The sequence below is a fragment of the Tigriopus californicus genome, chromosome 1 (assembly GCF_007210705.1).
Source record: "Tigriopus californicus strain San Diego chromosome 1, Tcal_SD_v2.1, whole genome shotgun sequence".
Taxonomy (NCBI): domain Eukaryota; kingdom Metazoa; phylum Arthropoda; class Copepoda; order Harpacticoida; family Harpacticidae; genus Tigriopus; species Tigriopus californicus.
Window position 1 is genome coordinate 10,244,716 of NC_081440.1, and position 21,763 is coordinate 10,266,478.

The 21,763-nt window shown below is 41.1% G+C and overlaps 3 protein-coding genes across 4 annotated transcripts; all 3 read left to right on the forward strand.

Annotated features, from left to right (window-relative positions):
• Positions 1-540: 540 nt before the first annotated feature.
• LOC131878273 (membrane-associated transporter protein-like) lies at positions 541-7,606 on the forward strand. Of its 2 annotated transcripts, XM_059224210.1 has the most exons (14): positions 541-779; positions 846-1,126; positions 1,204-1,310; positions 2,357-2,512; positions 3,999-4,192; positions 4,299-4,464; positions 4,534-4,629; positions 5,267-5,397; positions 5,467-5,637; positions 5,711-5,830; positions 5,900-6,103; positions 6,194-6,324; positions 6,716-6,890; positions 7,191-7,606. In XM_059224210.1, exons 2-14 carry the CDS (start codon positions 939-941, stop codon positions 7,410-7,412), a joined length of 2,061 nt encoding a protein of 686 aa, XP_059080193.1. In that variant the 5' UTR covers positions 541-779; positions 846-938; the 3' UTR covers positions 7,413-7,606. The 2 variants fall into 2 exon arrangements, with proteins under 2 accessions (XP_059080193.1, XP_059080186.1); XM_059224203.1 differs by lacking the exon at positions 541-779 and having other exon boundaries at positions 795-1,126.
• A 7,933-nt stretch (positions 7,607-15,539) lies between these two features.
• On the forward strand, positions 15,540-17,308 carry LOC131884854 (kelch-like protein 3). The gene has a single exon (XM_059232751.1). The coding sequence runs from the start codon at positions 15,797-15,799 to the stop codon at positions 16,787-16,789; it is 993 nt and encodes a 330-aa protein (XP_059088734.1). The 5' UTR covers positions 15,540-15,796; the 3' UTR covers positions 16,790-17,308.
• A 1,961-nt stretch (positions 17,309-19,269) lies between these two features.
• On the forward strand, positions 19,270-21,763 carry LOC131884846 (A disintegrin and metalloproteinase with thrombospondin motifs adt-1-like). Its single transcript, XM_059232740.1, has one exon. The coding sequence runs from the start codon at positions 19,295-19,297 to the stop codon at positions 21,650-21,652; it is 2,358 nt and encodes a 785-aa protein (XP_059088723.1). The 5' UTR covers positions 19,270-19,294; the 3' UTR covers positions 21,653-21,763.

The window sequence follows — 21,763 nt, forward strand, 5'->3', positions numbered from 1 at the left end:
GCGTAATTCATAAAAAAAGCGACATGCAGCTTCAGTTCCTTATCAACGCCAAGCAAAACATGCATTCTTAAGAAGGGATGATCAAAATAAAGAAACTCGCTAGGCATAGAAATATTTTCTAAAACGAGAAAAATGATTTTTTTTGTCATTGTTAAGGGTTTTCTGGAAGAATGATTGGTAAAAAATTACTTTGAATGTAGTTCTTCTAAATTTTGCCAAAACATGACAAAAATCTTGAACTTTCCTCCAAAAAAGCAATACCTCCGTGATTGTAATTTTAGCTAGAATATTTTTCAGGACATAGAGGAGAAACATTCTCTTCTGACACAATGAATTCTTTTCACCAGTGAACTTCCAATTGTATCACCATTTCCCTCGATGAAGCCATTGAAAGTCAATTTTCGTTACAACGGCCTTTGAAGGAGCTGTACCCGAGCTCTGAAAACGTCCTCGTGTGAAAGCTTCAAGATGGTTGGTTGGTTAGTTAGTTGGTCGGTTGGTTGAATGTTGGACGCTTAGCACTGAGTATGAATCCGTGAGCGACGGGAAAGTGAGACAGGGCCTAGGTGTGTGAGCAGCTCTTGACTCCTTGTTCCAGCTCGTCGTTTTTCTTTCTCTGAGTGAATTAGTCCAGTCGATCCTCTGTTGAGAATCCTCCGGCCTCGAGAAAAGGGGGGAGGAACATCGAGTTGTCCCCCTCTTTCTCGAGGACTCGAGCGAGGAGGACATTCGGTCACATGCTATGGAGTAACGAGACCAAAGTTTGACGAGGATTTGTCGTGAGTAATTGCTGATTTATCAATTCACACTCAGCTATGAGCCATCTTTAATTGAACCCTTTCAAGCGAGGTTGGAGGTCCTGCACGGACCCTAAACGGAACACCTTGAGTGCAAACGTTCCTCAGATCCGCATCACGGTTGTTTAGACGGAGGACAAGATGAGTGAAAAGTACACGGGACTCGTTGGACGAGCCCATTTGATGCGGGAAGCCGTGCGGGAGCGATGGTCCAAAATCAAGGAAGAAGGAGGGGTTCAAGACACATTCCGTGCTAAAACTTCCGAGCTTAAAGAGCAAGCCATTCGGACCATCAACCATGGAGATCCTGATTTCGACCATCTGTACAGGTGAAACAAAAGCGTTTTTCCTAGTTGCCTTGGCCATGAATAATCTGTGAATTTTAACATTTATTTCTGTTTGGAAGGCGAAAAACAAGATGGGAGTTGACCCGCATCTCAGCCGCCGTCATGGGGATTGAATTCGCTTACGCAGCTGAAACCGCCTTTGTTTCTCCAACTCTCCTCAAGATTGGTAAGTCTTTATATTAAACCGTGATATTGTTTGTGAGAGTGCTTGTGTTCGTCGCGATCATTTCCTCTTGTTAGTGGGCAATTTTAGGATGGGTCGCAGAAGTATAACTTTTTGCCTCCCAGCTTGCCTAGATGAGTACACAGTGGGCCCAGAATAAATAAAAACTTATTAACAGTGATAGTGGTAAGCTTTTAATGTAGATAAAAAACATGGCTTAAAACTGCTACCCCTCAAACAATTGAACTTAATACTTAAGGGTTTCGAGTGTAATATTTTTCTTCCTTGTATTTGGTGCTAGGAAAAAATGCTTATTGATCAACGAAATAAGAACGTTTAAAAAGACCCAACTGCTATTGGCATTGATGACCCTCACTAAGAAAGTTCAAGATTCATAATAGGCCAATAAGGTTCTTGATCAAAATATAACGTAAATGCTCCTCTGTACTACATGATAAAAATCAGGATGTGAAAAGGAGACATTCCATACATCGTTTTTTTGGACAAGATTTTTTTGTTTTCGAGGTACACCCTGTCAGTAATATAAATGAAAAGTCATTTGAACCTCTTTTTGGCCCACTAGCAAAATTAGCATCCACTAACCACTCAAAAAGCTACGAGACGTGTCCGTAATAGCAATTTTCACTGAATTAGCATACGAGCACAATAGATCGTCTTGACTTGGTTCAAATGGAAAGCAGAAGGAACGACGAAGGAACATTGCTGCTCTTCGGTAAGGCCGTTGGTTGGTTGGTTGCCTGGTTGCCTGACTGGTAGGCTGGATGCCCCGATAAAACCACTTGTTCGCTCACCAATCCCTCTGAACCGCTCACTTTTTGCAGCCTGACTGATTTTGGGGGCTCTTGATAGGATACTGAAGGGAGACTTTGCCCACGAGAAAACTCCATGGTAACAAACAGGCCTGGAGCCCTGCGACCTCATGCTATTTTCCAGACCTTAATTCCAGACCAGAATTATGACCGTTATCCCACACCCATTTCAAATGGGCCATCTGTTAACTCCTTCTTCGAATGCAATCTTGTTTTCAGGTGTTCAACATAAACATATGACTTTGATTTGGTGTCTCTCGCCAATTGTTGGCTTTTTCCTGACCCCAATCATGGGTTCTCTTTCCGATCGTTGTGGTTCCAATCTGGGGCGTCGACGACCTTTCATCATCCTTCTCTCAATTGGCGTGGTTTTGGGTGAGACTGATTTTGGTTACCTATTGTTGATTGCAAATGCATTCCTCTGATGCAAAATTCCATTTTCAATTACTTGCTTTGGGACTGGATTTGGCAGTGTAGATTTCCCTCCTGACCTCTGAGGCTACTCGATGTTTTCGTTTCCTACTTGTATTACTACTTCCCCTCCATGTAACGCGCTCAATAAAGAGCAAGACATCTCCCAACGATGTACTGTTGTACGATATATTATTGACATTTCTTGGAACGAGCAAATATTGACCGGAACCGCGTGAGCACAAAAGGAGTAGGCTCGACAAACAATGAAAAGAGGACATTTCGTCCCATTCTATTCCTTTCTATTGGGTGTCCGACAACATTGACCGTAAGAAATTGCTTTTAGCTTGGCACGCTTTCAAGTTCAGTATCAAAGTAAGAAACTAGGGCCTACAAATACAAAAGTGATTTTTTTTTTAAACAATGGTGAAATACTATCCAATAATCAGCCAATTGTCAAGCCATTTCATGGCTGTGGGTACTCAAACTAACGAATTCCCCTAGAGCACTAAGGATTGACACATTGATAAATGCATTGTTCATAAATGTGGGTAGGACTTCCGAAACAAAAAGTTTCACCGACAAAGGTTCTCGAAATAAAAACATCTGAAATCGAACAAAAATTGAAATGACCACATTAGAAAAGAAATTACTTGAATTAAACGTAGGGATAGTAGAAAGAAGTTGAATGTTAATTGATCCAGTTTCTAGTGAGAAATGTGACACTATTTTTTCTTTTCACTTCTAGAATTGTCCGCTTCCATTTCATTTTCACTCAAATATCAAAACTATTAAAAATCAAAGTGATAAGCTTTTCCAGGGACAGCTACCCCAGCTGTCCCTGGCATTTCCTATAAAATGGTGTCTGGGGAATACTGTTTGTCCAGTAATCAAATCATCACCTCAAGCAAGATGTTATCACAGTATCCCAAGATTTCAATTCACGAAAATACGACAAATTAAATGTACTCATGGCACATGATCAATGTTGGTTAACTGAAATATGAAAATCAGTTGCAATCATTAACTCCAAGAGTGAAAAACTTTTAAAAAAAGTAACTTCAATTTCGAAATAAACACCTCATCGACTTCTGACCTTGACTATCCCTGGAATTGGCGACCAATACCAGAGGTCAGGAAAATTGGGGGGCTCTTAAGAGCAAGATCCTAAATTCCTGGGAGACAGTTCTCAATCAATGATCAGAAACTGCCAAAAAGTGGCCTCAGAAGCCTTTTGCTTTATTTCAAAACTTTCCTCCAAATTGTACAATTATTTCTGAATAATGTGTGTGTGTCAATGTATCGAGTCTCATTTTTCGTGGTTGAAGACATAAATGAAGTAGAGACTCTGCATGTATTTGAGCTACCGTGGTTATGAAGCGCCCTGTAGGGCAGAGTGTTTTTTTTGACTGATCGAACTCTTTTTATCCCCTTTCTGTAAATTTCAAAGGTTTGCTTTTGGTGCCCAATGGAAAATGGGTGGGAAAACAATTGGGCGATCGCTATCCAGGTGAAGAGGCTTTAGACCGCCTCCATGAACACCCTGAAGATTTTATTCGCGAAGGACCTGGAGGTCGCAGATATGCGGTCGGGCAAGTCGAGGATGAAGATCGGATCCTCTCTGAGATCAAATCGTCTAACTTGGTAAACACATTTTTCATCTTTTCGATGAAACCAAATCTCCTCGTGCGATTGTACCTGTATTGTGGTAGTGTGTCACTGTCATGTTAATTGGTTCTCACTTTCGAAGACGGAAATCGACAATGCACTTGCTGCCGACTTATCCTTGGCCGAAGCAGAAGAAACTCATCCTTGGGGCATCTTTTTCACCATCATGGGAACTGTTCTACTGGATTTTGATGCCGACTCTTGCCAATCCCCCTCACGAGCTTATTTGCTTGATGTCACCTTACCTGGTAAACCGAGACAAGAGCTAAAGTATACGTTGAAGAATTGATCAACTTGAATAATCTCTTTCCCGTTAGAGGATCACGCTCTGGGGCTATCAACTTTTACCATCATGGCCGGATTAGGGGGTTCTTTGGGTTATCTTATGGGAGGATTTAATTGGGGGTGGCTGGGTGAGTACCTTCGAAGCTTCTTTGCTCTTACAATGGTCTGCTTTCTTCGTTGCCAAATTGAGGTTTTGACAGGAGTGACGGGAACACGATCAAGCAAAAATAGCCGTCACATTTTCCTCGTCACGGTTTTCGATTCCATTCACCGGATCATCCTGGTGGCAATCATTTCCAATGTCAGACCTATTTATAGGCAGCATTTATCTATTTTTGATCCAATTCTGTGTGGGATCATATTAACTTGTCAATCACGTCTTCACAGCTTGAAGGAAATATGCCAAAAAATCCCCCACTTTACCTCAAACAACAGAAATATGACCCATTTGATGATGAAATTATTACAACAGTTGGATCTGATACCTTCAGTGCCTGATTGCCGTTTCCTACAGTCTGAGCAGAAGTGGGGGATCTATTAGTAAATTCCTTTACACTTGTTGTCTTTAAGACCGTGAATGAATGACCCAAAATCGTGCAACTTCATCGAGAGGTTCCAGTAAAGTTAAACTCGTACGAGCCAGATTTGACAAGCCAATACCAAAAACAGCAAAGTCACGTTCTATCGCCTTGAATTGATCTGACCTGGAATGTGACTAATAAGCCCTCAAAGTCAATGGCCAATATCGAAAATATTTTGTAATAGGTGTGCTGTTTGGGGGACATGTTCGGTTGGTCTTCACCTTGGTCTTGTTCATTTTTGTGGCTTGCGTCTCGGTCACGTTGGCGAGTTTCCCTGAAATCCCGCTTTCAGTTTTGGATGCGTCAAAGAAGGAGGTGAGAGAACTACAAAAGCAAATTCAGACGACCCTTGAACTTATTTCAATGCAACTAATTTGAGTTTAGTTGCTGAAGAGGCGAAGATCGAGCCAATATCGACAGATCGTTTCGGAAGCCATAGAGCAGAGCAAAGAAAAGCTTAATAAGAATGCCGAGGTGTTGGCAGCCACCTCTATGGAAACTCAATATGGAGCCGCTGAGGTCGAGAACCGATCCAGCAAGAACAATCCATTTCGGGTACTTACAAAGGGCGTCATAAATCATTTGTAATTTCTGCCATCAATTAATGTTAAATTGCGTTAATACATAGAACACATCTGAGCAAACCCCCTTTCCGAAAGATTCCGTAGCAATGAAAGGGACTCAGGAGGATCAGGGGGAACATGAGCGTAAACTTCTTCAGGTGACCGAAACTTCTTTCAACCAGACGGTAAGGCAAAACAAAAAACTGAATGGAATGGGACATATGAAGCTGACAAACAATACTTTTCATGTTCAGAGCCCTTGTCCGATTGAGTCTGGGGAAGAAGGTGCCATTGCCCACATTGGCACCTTTAGCCAATATTTATGGTCTATCATCTACATGCCAAGCAGTTTGAGAGTGCTCTGCCTGACCAACTTGTTTTGCTGGATGTCCCTCGTTTGCTATTCTCTCTACTTTACGGATTTTGTGGGTGAGGCTGTTTTCAAAGGCAACCCTCAGGTGAGTTGATTCCAATCCAATGAGAAACTGAAAAACTATATCGTTTAATAATCAATAATCAAACCAATTCTATTGGACTCTCGTAATTAGGCCGAGATGGGGAGCGAGGCGCGACAGCTTTACGATGATGGAGTTCGATTCGGATGTTGGGGCATGGCCATGTACTCATTCTCCTGCTCTTGCTACTCGTTCATTATCGAGCGATTGGTCCAAAAGTTCAAGTAAGGAGGATATTGTGATAGCTTTGATCGGACCAAGGAAGATGTTAAAATCATGTTCAGTCAATTTTGGTTGCACGTTTATAATGTCAATGAATGGACCGAGTTCAAAGGGGGATTTTTATAACAAAATTCTGCCTTTAGAGGCATATCAAGTGCCAATGGGTGACTTAAAAACCCTGAGATACCCTATGTAGTTATGTACCCATCAAGCCATAAGGTTCACGGGTTTCAAAAACTTAAGCTCGAGTTTACACACATCGATACTTGGTTGGTTCATCGTTAGTGGTTCTCTCAGTGGCTCTTAAAGAGTTGCATTTTTGACGAATTCTCATTTGTTTCACATTCGTGATTCGTATAAAAATGTATGTATTTCACGATTTTTCTCCCACAGGGCCAAGCCAGTTTATATTGGAGGCCAGTTGGTGTATTGTGTGGGAATGATCTTCATGGCTTTAAGCCAATCCAAATGGGGCGTTTTACTCTTCTCGTGGTCAGCTGGGGTCATGTACTCGACTCTCTTCACCATGCCGTATCTTCTTGTCGCACATTATCACGAAACTAACATGGTAATTAATTGAAGGTGACATGATGTGCATGCTCGGAAAGTGAGAAAGATCAAAATTTTAATTGCTTCAGCTTTTCCTGGTTTTGCTTTTGCTGTGCCAAACTGTGTAAACTACAAACACATACCACGAGTATTCAACGCCTCAAAATTATATCTTAATGACTTGAATCTTTTATGAGCATATCAAAATGAAATACGCTCAAAATGAACAGAAGTAAAATTATGATCGTACATATCATGTCTCCTATAACCTATTGTTAACCTCTCTCGCTGGTTCATCAACACTTTCTCCATATTTCAGTTTGGACCTACTCCCGAAAATCCTGAGGAACCTGTGCGAGGTATAGGAACTGACGTTGGTATTGTTAGTTGTATGGTATTCTTGGCGCAATTTCTTCTGTCCTTGTCGATGGGATCCGTGATTGAATCGTATGGCACTACTGTGGTAGTGGTAATTGCGGCCTCGATTCTCAGTTTTTGTGGAGCTGTTACGGCCAATTTTGTCACTTACCTCGAATTGTAAAGCCTCGTCTTGCTGTTCAATCGTTGAAGCATCCAGGGTTTCCAGGGTTTATTTTGAATCGTCGTTGTCCACCAGACAACCTTTTTTCCAGGTCTATGTATGCCGTACCCAAGCTTTTCGTAAATGTTATTTTCTACTCTGTCTAATATAGTGTTAAGGCTCGAAATTGTGATCAATGATAAATTGAAAATAAAGTAGACATCTTTTTTTTCAAATGAAAAAATGAACCAAAGATAATGAAACGGTTGAACATGTATTTTTTTCTCATTTTCGAATCACTTGCAACATATTTTTCTTTTGTTTTTCCACGGGCTTTTCGAACCCTCTCTGGCAAAGGCCAGATCCACATTCCGTCTTCTCTCTTCCAAAGTGCTTCATACAGCGTGTAAAGAAATTTAGGGCCTCCATGGCTGTTTTTCACCACATTTATCTCTGCTCAAAGAGTTTTTTGACATTAAACCACAAGCATTCATTAAGAGAAACTGTTGAGTGCCTAGTGACATATTACAAATGGTCTCACAAAATCCTGGAGGTGATGGGTAACCCTCTGATGGAGTGCCGTCAACACAATGTCTAAAAATTCAAGTGAGACCAGTCTAAAGGTCAAAACCAAGGCTAAGGGCATCCTGAAGGCTGGCAAAGACAAAGGAACGTTGGTGAGCCTTTCAGTGTTCATCTTCAAACCATTGGAAAGTGGATACCCTCATGGAAATGCAATAATTCTTTTTAGAACAGACCAGGCCGATGGCCGAAATCTGGATTTTCAAGACTCAATCTTTAGGTGGTCAAACATCGGAAGGTTACCAATCTCCTTTGGAGTAAAATCGGATCATTCGTGGTAGGGTGGTAGGTTTTTCAAAAATCCTTTTTGATGAAAACTGGAGATTCAATCTGACCAAATCAGTCTTTGAGTTAGGGAGTAAGATTTTCAGAAGCGACAAAGAGCGGCCCTTAATTTCTTTCCACCCTGTAATGTTGGTGAATGTCGAACCGTAGCCGGTTGGGGACGAGGATACACCTCATTCCATACAAGAGATTCTCATTTTGACATTTCATTTTGAAATTCATTTCGCTGCCCAGTGTTTAACAATCTACTTCTAAAATACTAGTTTCCTCCCCATTGAGTGCCAGGCGATCAACAATAAAGAATGAATATGCAGAGTTTGTTGTTCTACGTGGTACCATCTCCAGGTCTCATCCTTTTTCACAATGTTTATTGCTCCGCTTCATCTTCACCATCTTAGGATTATTGCCTGTGTCTATTCTTATGCTACTGATACGAAGTTAGTGCCTGGTAGGAATGTTAGAATATGCACTTTTTAACATTGTGTTTTAAAGATGCAGTTTCAATAAACAATGAATAGATAAACTTTGCTGCATAAACATTACCTAGAATACTCATGGATATATTGCCTACTTTGAGAATAATGCTTATTTCAAAAAATGGTAAATTCTTATGAAAAAGAGTTAGAGGGCGAAAATAGACAACTATGAATATCAAATAAATCAGTAAAACGATCAAATTGTCTTACAAAAGATGTTAAAAAAGAAATGCTACTTAATACAACTTATGAAACTAATAAAGACAAATTGATCTATCATTCTGCAAAGAGCATTCAAATGAAAAATGAATGAATAGTCGGTCGAAAAGGCAATAAGAAGACAACAAAGCTTTTTTTGAAATTAGGGATTGACACCTGGTAATATAGTTTCAAAACATCTATTTTTAAGACAGCCACCACACGTTGTTGAATGAATAGGTGGGTTATCTTTACACACATCCTTCTGTTATTTATTTATTCATTTTGGACTTTTTCAAAAATTCAAGCATTTGAAAGGTATCTGTCATTCAATAGCTTTTCTAAGTCATTAGATCGTGTTTTTCTTATAGAACAATTTCATTTAAACAAAGAAAATACATTTTTCTGTAATTTCAGGATTGGTTCAGGTATCTATTCACTGCTTTAGAATTTAAATCACTGGATGCGTTTTGCACCTCTTTAAATTGATATTGATGATTCTAGCAATGTTCTAGGGGCACTTAATGTGGATTCAACGAGCAGGAAAATTAATGGGATCAGTATTTTTCAACTCCCTTCTCGATGTAAATGTTTTGACTTATCATTTTCAAGCCTCGACTTGTTTGCCGACCTTAACCAGAACTCAATAATGATGGTTATCTATTCTACGACTCTTGGTCATATAAATTCGTAAGATGAATAAAAGCGTGTGTAAAACTATTTTACAAAGAGATAGATAAAATAATCAAATGCTCAGAATGATAAAGTAGCTGACTAGAATGTGATATCACAGCAAAGTTGACTAGATTTGGTTCAGTGCACATGAAAAATATGACTAGGTTAGAAATAAGCTGTCAGCCCTCACGCTCTTGTTGAATGCGAAACCTCAGAACGCGTACAGTTGTGGCCATGTAATTGGCCTTTGTCATCTGCTTGCAATGAAAGCCAACGTTGGACTTGGCATCATTCAAATTGCAGTGTTGGACGACTCAGGCCTTCCATTCTCCTCAAGTACGAGGGATTCACATTCGGGCTACAAAGAGGCCCAAAAAAATTTGAGCCGAATTAAGGAAAGACTAGTCTGCTCTTGAGGCTTATATGGGTTGCAGTTATTGCTTCGCCGATTTTGTTACCGTGGTCACTAATCAAACATACATTTGGAGAGATCTTGTCAATAGTGACTCAATCGCATTGTAACTCAAAAAGAAAGAATTTTCCCCATTAGCCCTCTATTTATGGGGAGCTAGCTAATAATCGAAAAAAACGCACGGTTTTTCGTTTAGCGTAGGAAGCCCATTGTAAGGAATACCTGGTTAATCTGTACCTCCCGTGGCTTAACGCCATCAATCTCAATTTTTTTTTTGTGCGGACTTCTTTACCGCTACCGGGATTGGAATCCCAGCAATTCAAGACGAGAAGATTATTTATTTTACTTCACTTTTAGTTATATATATTATTTGATCGACCAACGAATTGGAGTTGGCTGATCTGGCTAATCCTTGAATATAAGGTTGATCCGGAATTTTAGTCAAAAACTTGTCCAAGTCTGACTTAAATCTTGCTACTGGATCAACCCCTTCATAAACCCTACGAATATTTGAGGGCAGCAAATTGAACAATGAAGGAGCCCGAGAAAGAACAGATGTGGACTTCATTGTTAAAACTAGCCTGGATTCTCGAAAGCTTGAAGGTGCTCTCAAAACGCACATTAAGCCTCTGCGGTTACTAGAATTGACCCTAAATCCTGGGTAGGGACAAAGCTCATGGATGCTTTTGAAAACGTACAATATCAGATACCTTTCTTACCTTCTCTGAGTACTGTACAATCCCAACCTTTCTAACCTCTCCCAATACGAGAGCTCTCTCATATCTTCAATGTTCCTAGTAAAACATCTTTGGACCTGCTCGAGCTTTTGCAAACCTGCTGAACTAATTGGAGCCCAAATGGGAGAGGCATATTCAAGATGCGGCTGAACAATCGACTTGTACAGAGTTAGCATCGTGACACTATCTTGGACTTAAATGTGAGATATATCCAACCACATGTTTGAAAAGTCTTACCAACTTTCAACTGGATATGCTCATCGAACTTTCCATAATCTTGGAGGACTACACCTAAATCCTTCATGGATGAGACCTGCTCAATGTCCTTACCTTCATTATCTAATAGTGGAGTGTCTAATGGCGTCGACCCAAAGGTCATTAAACAGAATTTCATTCCATTCAGTGCCATGTTACTCGCAGCAACCCAGGAATAAATTTGGTCTAGGACCTTTGCCAGACAAACGGAATCCTGACCATTCCTACCAACTACCAATTTTGTATCATCAGCATAGGAAGAGATACTGACATTACTACTACCAAGCTTCTGAAGCGGAGCAATGAAGATGATGAAAAGGAGAGGACCCAAAATGGAGCCCTGAGGGACACCCGACTTGACATCATGTATGTCACTAAGGGATCCCTCAACCTTAACTAATTGTTTCCTACCACAAATGAAACTTCTTAGCCAATTGAGAACCTTGCCTTGGATCCCAATCTCATGGAGCCTGTTAACTAAAAGGCCATGATCTACCTTGTCAAAGGCCTTGGCAAAGTTGAGATAAACTACATCGACTGATTCATGGCTCTCCAGTCCCTCAATAACCTGCTCTATATGCTCAATCAGTTGGGTAACCGTGCTAAAATGTGCTCGGAACCCATGCTGGCTAGGAGGAAGGACTTCATGTATATCAAGAAATTCAACAAGTTTGAACTTCATGATCTTCTCAAACACCTTCGCAATATTCGAAGTGAGAGAAATCGGCCTGTAATTACTGGGGAGTGACTTATCTCCCCCTTTGAAAATTGGAACAACATGAGCTACCTTCAGAGAAGAGAGGAACTTGCCCTGGTCCAAGATGCAACGCATCAAGTATGAGAAAACAGGAGCAAGAGACTGTGAGCTGAACCTGAACCTGAATTGGATTGGACTCTTCTCAATGTGTGTCGATGAGGTATGTCAAAGAAGTTTAACGTCACTTTTGATATCTTGATCACCCTCCTGTTCGTGTTGATTGTGCTCTTGGACACCTTAGAGTTCCTCTGAATCTTAAGAGGTGTGTTACAATCTCTAGGCCGAGCAACAAGTTTTGGTCTTAGCTGAAACCTTTGCTGAATGTTGGTCAAATTGAACCATTTCAAATGGACGGATCTCTCACCAGATTATTTCTTTACTTTTGCGAATGGTGAGCAAATGTTCAACTTCTACGCTTGCTGAGTAAACCACTTTTGTATGCATAAAATCCCTCCAATATATTTATCTATGCAATAAAAGTGCAAAGGCACCGAGTAGCATCATATCATTTAATCTAAATATTATTTATGCTGTTAGGGTCGATTGTAGCGACTGTATAGGCTTAACGTTCGTTTTGAGAGCACCTTCAAGCCCTCGTGAATCCAGGCTAGTTAGAACAATGAAGTCCACTTCTCTTCTTTCTCGGGTTCCTTCATTGCTCAATCTGCTCCCCTAAAATATTCCCAGGGGAATATGTAGGTGTTGATCCAGTAGGATTATTGAAGTTCGACTTGGACAAGTTCTTGACCATTCTCAGAGACGGTAAGGAAGTGCGCAAAAAGCAAGCAAAATCCACATCAATCTTGCCCCGAGAGTTTTGCTTCCTAAAAAAAGGAACGAGTTACAGTTACAATTATTCTGGTCAAAAGTAGTAATTAGTTACACAACCGTGGCTCGAAAAAAATGTAATGGCGTTACTCGTTACTTTTTCTAAGATTTAGATGACGAATATTTTATTATTTTCCTCCATCAAGGGCATACTTCTCTGAAGAAATTGTGTTTTTTTGCTTCGAGCAGCCCTAAAGCGTAACATCTGAAGACTTCGTGTCAATATTTTTCAATAATGAGCACTGACATTTGATCTTGGTAAAATTGTTCTAATTGTATTGCATCATAACGCTTTGAGGAGTCAAGATAGGGACCCTGGATGGGGTAATGATTGTCGAAGGTTTGAAATAATGTCGCAAAAAGATTTTCGCTGGTTGACAATTGCACTGAATTAGGTCTTCAGGCAAACAGAGTTTAATTGAGAAGGTGTAAACAATAGAGCAGCAAATGGAACAGGATTTAAACCACGAACACCCTCAGAGTAGTTAAAAGCAAGCACAAGTTTCAACCCTTTAATTGTTCATAATATGCTAGATGGAAATAGCAAACAATGACAATTTCTGTTGAGCTTTAAGCTTCCTCACCTGTCACGAGATAAACGAAAAATTAAAGGCCATTCTGGAAGCCGAAAAAGTAACGAGTATTGGGTATTTTATTTTGTTTTTGGGTCGTTACAATTACACAATTTTAAAATGTGATGGAATTACTGTAATTCCGTTGCTTGTAATTTCGTTACTAATGGCCTGCTAACAAGTATGAAATAAAAATATAAGCATTAGTAAGTTAGGAAATAGCGATAATCAGATACAGAATCATTATGACAAAGTAGATCATCTTGGAAAAAACGTAACTTCATGCCATATCGTGATGAAATTTCAATTTCAACCAATACGTCGGCAAAGAGAGTCACGACCCAAATTTCGGCGTAGCAACGCTGGCCCAATTTTGAAATTATGACAAATCATGACATAGAAACCTGAATCAAGATGACAAAGAAAACCTCCCAACCGAACGACAATTAGAGTTAGGTGGTACCTCACCATTGCAAATGCTTAGGATTACTTAGGAGAGATTTATCTCTCTAACAAAAATCAACTCACTCAGTGAGGAAAGAAGCACATTGCCATATTCACTGGAAGAATTTGTTAAGCTCTCCAAGCCCTGTACCAATCAAATACAGGTAACCTTTCACATTTTCAATGCCGTTTCTGAAGGCAGCAACCACCGCCTTCCTCTTATTTCCCGTTCATCCAGTACTTCTCAAGCACCAAAAGGTGGAGGCTCAAGAACCGTTCATTTCAACGATAACAGGTTGTACCCAAAGGCAACGTTGACTACTACAGCCAAGCGAAAACAAATTTGCTCGTCTTCAACCAAAAACAAGACACTTTTTTGCCAACCCAACCCAAACTAGATGAGAAGTGCCACTCAAGCTTTCATCTTGATGGAAACCGATTTGTTATTAACCCACCGTGAATGTCACGTACCCAAGTAAAGTGACGCAGCATCCCGTTACAAATCGAAGGGTTGTTTAGCCTCTATTCACTATCAAGCCAAGACTTTCCTGAGCTATAGATAATTATTCTCCGTGTCGTCAACGACTAAGATTGAATAGAGCTCTAGTTGAATTTACGAACGAAAAGTACAATACTCTCAGCGACAACCAGACGCGATGCAACAAGGTCTTTGCATAAAATTTGAGTCAAAGAACCGTCCCATCATGTTTGGCTCATTATTTGCGATAATTGAGCATTTGGTCTGGACACTATTTTATCTTGGAGTAGGACAGGACTTGCGATGAAAGTTCAGAAAGTCTGGAGGAAAACGTTCCAAAGCAATTCAAGTTTTGTTTCACACAATAAATACGCCAAAAGGCATAAAACACATTGCTATGAAAGGATGATTTCACCTCAGATTCACAATACAACTTTCATCGTCTTGCCAAACCGCCATTTGATGATATGTCACACACTTTCAACGTGACAAACTACATTGAACACAAAGGATCAAACTTTTGCTGCTTGAACCGACAAAACTGGCATGGTAGACCATTTGCGTTATTACGTTCCTCTTTGAGATCAGGCATAATTGTGATTTGGTGGGAACTAAGACTGATTGTATTCAGTTTGAAATAAAGAGCAGTTTACTTGGTCATTATTTCATTCGCGTGACAACCTCGACAACTTTCCGACTTCATTGGATCTTGGCCTAATTTCCTTTGACTTGAACTTGGTCTCCAAAACCAGCACCAAGAATTGTGTGTGTGTGTGTGTCGCACATGAGGAGGCATGCGATTCCGCTAGGTCGAGAAATTCACACTTAAGTCTGTCTGCCTGCCTGAAACAATGCTCATTGTCTCTCAAAAATCCCTTTTACGTGGTGAAGTGTACGTAATGGATACTTGCCAGGGGAAATTTCCGGGAAATCTCGACAGATTCTAAACAGATCAACGACACTCTGCTCTTCAAACCAATTTGGTTCAAATAGATTCTTCAAGAGATTACTTGAACTGAGCAAATAAGAAATCCGCCTAGATGGAAAACGGGATGGCTGTATCAAATTCCCATATTTGTCATACTAACATTTCAAGCGAGAAATCTCCAACATCTGTTCAAAAATGAAGTGATGACCATCAACTCCATTCAAAAATCCTTCCTTTCCCACCCGAACTCTGTAGTTTCTCTCGCCGTTACCGTATCTCGTCCAACAATGTTCGCATTCAATAACCAGGACACACATCTTTCAGCACAATTAGAGAGCCTAGATGCAAATTCCAAGTCCCCCCTAACGATCTGGCAAAACCGTAGTCATCCTTTCTCGCCAACTAACTTTCCTTACAAGCTTCTGCGCTATTATACTAAAGAGCAGGAAGAGCAGGGATTGCACACAGTAGAGAATGACAGGTTGCCTTCCTCTTTTCAGTTTGCCCTCATTGCTGCTGTCGTCATGAGGCAACTCTCCGGTGGAAAGAAGAGGCTTCTCAGTTGATGGAAGGAGGGCTTTGTGTTCAGCTCTCGCTCTCCTCTTTTTGATGGGGCCTCTAGCACGAACAGAAAACTCAAGTCCGTCAGTGCATTATCAAACTTCCGCGAAACCACATATCAGGCGATCCTCGAGTTGATCGTGAGAGTGAAATAATTTTACGGACAAGAGATTCACTAATTGTTTTCTCGTTAGTGCAACACAATCTTGCCAAGATAATGAACTTCCTCCGGCGTTGGCTTGTTGTTCAGTTTGTGATAGGGTTGGGTGCATGGATCCCGGTGGGGGCTAAAGAGGCTATGCTTGTTACCAGCATAGATGAGTTTTCCGACGATGCCGTTCTAGAGATCTTCAATTTTGATACCAAGTCATGGCGGTCTTTGGAAAAATCCAATAAGACACTCCCCAAAGACCCCTCCGCTCGAGCCGAAGCCTTGAAGCCTGGCTCGGCTAGATTAATCGAAGACCATGCTGTGCTGGAATACGAGTTAAGGAATGGTTTGGCAACAGAACTGGCTAATTATCCATCCACATTGGACGGCTCGGCTATTTTGGAGTATGGAGACACTTTCTGTCTCGTGGGGGGATTCGACAATGGCGAAAAAAAGCTCCTGGATTCTGTCCTCTGTTGGAATCCACTTACCATTGGCGATCTTGTTCGCCCAGGTCAGATCAATGAAGGGGCTCAAGCATCTGGTGGATGGATCGGCTTACCCAAAATGACTAAAGGACGTCACCAACCGGGAGCTGTGGTGATGGATGGGAAGCTTTTCGTTGCCGGCGGCTACGACACCCTCAATCATGACTTCCTGACCCATGTCGAGGTGTTCGACGACGTCAGTCAAAAGTGGTATGAGATCGCACCTTTGAAGTATCCTCGAGCTGGCCTCTCATTGGTGAGCCTGGATGGCAAGATTTACGCCATCGGAGGGTACAAAAACCATGAGTACCTCAACGTGGTCGAGATGTACGATCCTCTAATGAACAGTTGGAAAAAGATGAGTGATCTCAACATCCCAAGGGCAAAGTTCGGGGCTGTGGTAAAGGCCAACAAGATTTTTGCAGTTGGAGGAGTTAAAGGATTTCGAAACAGAGACAATCTGAAATCCGTTGAGGTGTTCTTTCCCAAAGAAAACCTATGGAGGATTTCAAAATGGCCTCTGACACAAATTCGTGGACCCGTTAGAGCCACTTTAGTGACGGACGTTTAAAACAAACAACAGACATATTTCATGTTGGCATACTTCCTCCAAAGAATGAATGAAAATTATTCTCCACAATATCTCAATTTTCCCCGGTAAAATAAGTGTTTGTAAATGAAGTGTACCGTATTCTTTCAGCCAAAGTTATCAATTCCTGGGTGTCAGTATCCGCTTCTTTCTCTGAAAAGACGAACAACACAAACGGGATGGTGGATAACTAAAACAATAAAAAGATAATCATGACCACATTCTATGATGGCTTGTTCAATTAGCTCTTGATATCGACGCATGCATGCAGTTATGGAAAAAGCCGACATCCTTCCGAGGTATCCCCCACCGGAGGATGAGCGATAAATGATTCTTTTTTTTCACTGGCTAACCACAAAAAGTTGACAAGAAAACATCATTGGTCTTCAGACGAAACCTGGCAACATAAATATGGAGGTAGCGCCAATCTGCAGTCGTAAAAAACAAAGCACTAATTCGTCAATGACAGATGCCACGGGTGACAACTACCTCAGCATGATCGGAAAGCCGTTGGCCCCTTTTGAACAAAAGGAACATTATACCGTGAGTTGGAGCAAACATTCACCTAATTTTGCAAGTGCGTAAACAAAAGCACGAAATAGAACATTTCCAATTGACAGACACATATTTGCAACTTTGGGGGAATTATCTAGAGTGGAGAGGAATTAAAGGCCTTATTTGATGCCTTCATAAGATTTCCTAGATGATAAAGGTCAACTTTTTCATTCTAATGAACTATTGAAAAACCTAAAGCCACATCACAGATGATCTAATTTCAGCCTAATCCTCCGATAACTTGGCCGTCCGATATTAAAGCAAGGGAAATTTTCTGAAAATGCCAAGTGATCTCAGTCTAGAGGTCAAAGCCAAGAGTATGGGCTTACTGAAGGACCGACAAGAGGCTGAGGGAGGCGTGGGAAGCTTCCTATTTCCATATCCTCGAACCATTCGAAAGTGTAGAATTTTAATATATCTTTAATTAAAAAACTATTAAACGATTCAGCGCAATAAATCAGTAATTTCTGAGGTCAGACTAGTTGTTGTCAAATACAAAATATACAAAGGTGTGTGTTCAAGTAGATGAACGATGTATAAAAAGTTGCTAATTCTCAACGAGTTGTCCCCAAGTATGCCTTAACGTGAATCTTAAATATTGTACCTAATCCAAAAATCTGGGAAAAAATATAAAATCCACTTTTTCATTCACCTTTGTCACAAAGTCAGACAAGTTCAACTTTCGTTTTATAAAAGGTAAAATCGTTCAAAAAAAGGACATACAATACACAATATCCCAAAACCCTCTTTTAATAAATTCACTGACGATACACTGAAAAATGCGAATAGTCGATGTTTTGGGTGGAAGTTAAACGCAAATCTGCAATTTAAAAACCGTAGTTACTAGACCTCTAATCGTTACTAATCTTCGCTGCATATTGAGGTAAAACCAGTTTAGTTTTAGTTTCCATCCAGCTTCCATCTAGTCATCGGGCCACATTCCAAATTATGAACCTTTTTAGTATGTTCAGTGCCTTTAATGCTATTTTGAAGCAAGACTCAGTTGTCAGTTGGATTCCTTGACGCCCTGGCCCACTTTTGCGGTACGATATGCGCGATTAAAGCGCTATGTTTTAATGACAGAAATAAAGAACCTTCAAGATTCAAATTTTTAAGGCAGGAAATCTTATAGTAGCCAAATCACGCGTTCGCCGTTTTACCTCTGGCTAGTTCATGCATTCTGTACACTACAGACCTTGCTTACCTCTGCGTGATCATGGCTTTTGATCCAGTGTTTTCATTAGAAAAATCAAAGAAAAAAATACACCGGGTTTGTTGGAATCACAAAATGACAACGCTCGACATTGGTCTACCACTCAGACTCTGCCATAAAAAGAGGTTAGTTAGTTTTGCATATTTATCAGAATAGTTTGAATAACACAGAAAAAAAAATATGTGTGAAGAAAATATGGTACTGGGGATTACATTCCCTGTGGCGGTTAGAAAAGCCCGTGAAAGACCAAACAAACAAAAGAAGCAGGCTGGCTTGGAGCAGATGCTCAATCGAAAAAAGTGCAGCATTCTTTATGCACGTATTCATATATTTGTTTGAGGAGAAAAACTTTCATGTCAAAAGCTTGTCAATGCACAAAATAGAATAGTCAAGTGATAACTCGTACCATTTTTTGGACTTCTTTAACGCTGCTGGAAATGGCTTCACATATAAAGTAATACTTTTAGCGTTATTCAAACTTTTCTAAAATGTTATGTAACCAGAGTATTATTATTTTGAAAAGCTCGATTATAGCCTTTTGACGGTAAAACTATTGAACATATTTCAACCTTTTCCAAGGCGGGTTGTACTTATTAGGCTTTCCAACTCCACTTGAGATGACTATTAGCCTACCACCGGTATTTAAATGAGTAACAAAACCGTAAGATGCGGGCATTTGCATACTATTGTCGACAAAGCCACATCCAGTGAACGTCACTATGGCTAATCGACATCCTCGTGGCATATTTCTGATCTTCCTGGCTTTGCTGGGATCAAACCTTGGGTTCATCCATAAGCACATGTCCAAGGATGAGTTGGGAATGTACTTCCAAACCAGTCAACACGACAAGGTCGATTCCAATTCTTACACAGTGGCTGCTATTAAACGCCAAAGTGTTTTGGCCAAGCGATCCGAGAACGGCGAAACTCCGGATTTGGCGGTGTCTTTGGAGGCATTTGGACAAAAATTCCACCTCAACTTGATCAAAAACAAACATCTTACTCACAACGAGACGACCTTGCAAATGACCACACCAGAGGGAACAACAACCAGCAAGATATCGAAGGAGTTGCAACATTGCTTCTACCAAGTCAAAGACGATCGGCATTTTGGCGGGATCAGCACTTGTTTTAACAGTTATGAGGGCTTTTTCCTTGATGGAGATTCGGTCCTAGAAATAAGCCCTTTGACCAAACAATTAGCCCAAAAGGTGAAACGATCAAAACGTAGCAAACCAATGGACTCACCGGTGGAGGCAGCCCAGTATCATTTGATAAAGCGAACCAAATTACACGAGTTTCGTGAACGTTTCGGCCCGTTGGAACGTTCCATCAATAAGAAGATGACTAACGACGATGAGTTCATCATGGCGAAGCGGTCTTGGCGGAGTTGCGGCAAACCAGATCTTTATCTGAAGTTAGGAATCACCATGGACAAGGAAGCGTTTCGAATCTTCAACTATCAAAAGCAACTCCTGAACAAGAACGTCATTTCTAGTATCATTCTTGTGGTCGTCAATGGGATGAATGCTATATACCATCATCCAACCCTAGGAAGGAATGTGATTTTTGTGGTCAATGATATTGAAATTATGGATGGAGTATCACCCTATCACAGCAATGGAGAACGAAACAACCTTCTCAGGGCTTTTTGCAATTATCATACATCAAAAAACAAGGACAGGAAATACGACTTGGGTGTTTTGTTCTCCGGGATCGACATGTGGGCCCCGATCGGGAAAAACAAAAGTATGTCCACAATGGGTCTGTCCGCTGTTGGAACAGTTTGCAACCCACTTTGGAGTTGCGTTATAGCAGAAACTGGAGTCAGAGACGCATATGGTCAAGCCTACCCGTCCACTGGATTTAACATAGTTTATATCACGGGTCACGAAATTGGCCACAACATAGGCCTTCATCATGATGGATTTGAACAGCCCAAAGATCCACAGGAGCCTCCCAATCGTAAAAAACCGGACATCTTCAAGAATTGCAACAAAAATGGATTCGTCATGTCTCCAAGTCGCGGTCCCGAAGGTGAAACACCATGGTCAGATTGCTCTCGTAATTTCATATGCAATTACATTGATGCTCCTTGCATGGAAGACAAGGCGGTCGCCCCCAATGAGTTTGACCACAGTTTACGGTATGGCCTTACACCTGGCATGTATTACACTGCCAGAGATCATTGCAAGTTCCTTATGGATGGGGACAAAAGCGCCCATGCCATCAATAACAATATGGCCGACATCTGTGACAAAGGCATTCAATGTGAGCTGCCATCCAAAAATCGGGTTGAATACAGTGGACCGGCGCTCCAAGGAACACCATGTGGTGCGGGCAAATTTTGTATGAACAATGAATGTATCGGAGCTACGGGAAGACAAGCGGTTCTGGAGCCTTCGTGGGGAGACTGGAAAGAGGAAGGCGGATGCTTAGGCGGGTGCGTGAGTGAATCCAAGGGCTACCAAACCTTCACTAGATCTTGTCAGTTCCAAGGCGAAGGTGCAAAGGAAGGGGATTGCGTGGGTCCCACCACAAAGGTTGAGCTTTGTGATAGTCCAGACAAGAGTGGCTGTCTCGTCGAAGGCACTGCCGTTGGTTACGCTTCTGCCGCTTGTACGGCTATCAAAACTGACTTCGAAGCTGTCTTTGGTAAATGGATCAGTGGGCAGGGATTTCAGAAAGAATATGACGAGACGGACGCAAATCGGGCTTGTCAAATCTATTGCACTGCATCCAAGGGTGGCTCAAAGTCTCCAGCGGAAGTAATGACGAAGTTTAATCGCTTGGATCTCGGCTATTTCCCGGATGGAACTCCCTGCCACAAGGTGAGGGATTCCACTTTCTATTGTCAGGGGAGAGCGTGTGTCAATCCCAGCGGTCGAGGGCAACGATCCAGTAGCAAAGGCGGGCAAGTGGTCACGAACGTTGGCTTCCAACCTAGTGCCAATGTCGACAAGTACTTGACCCTGGACGAAAATGGTAACCCTTTGTCCGAAATCATTCCCGAGTTTGGAGAAGGTACGAATACCGAGTTCGAATTGGAAGATGGTTTCGAGATCCCTACTGCTTAAAACATTGCACCACTGATGAATTACTTTGCGTTTACAATGCTGAAATTAAATGCATCTTTTACTGGCTATGAGTGTTTTCTTCAAAAACCGACAATGAATTGAACGGAACAA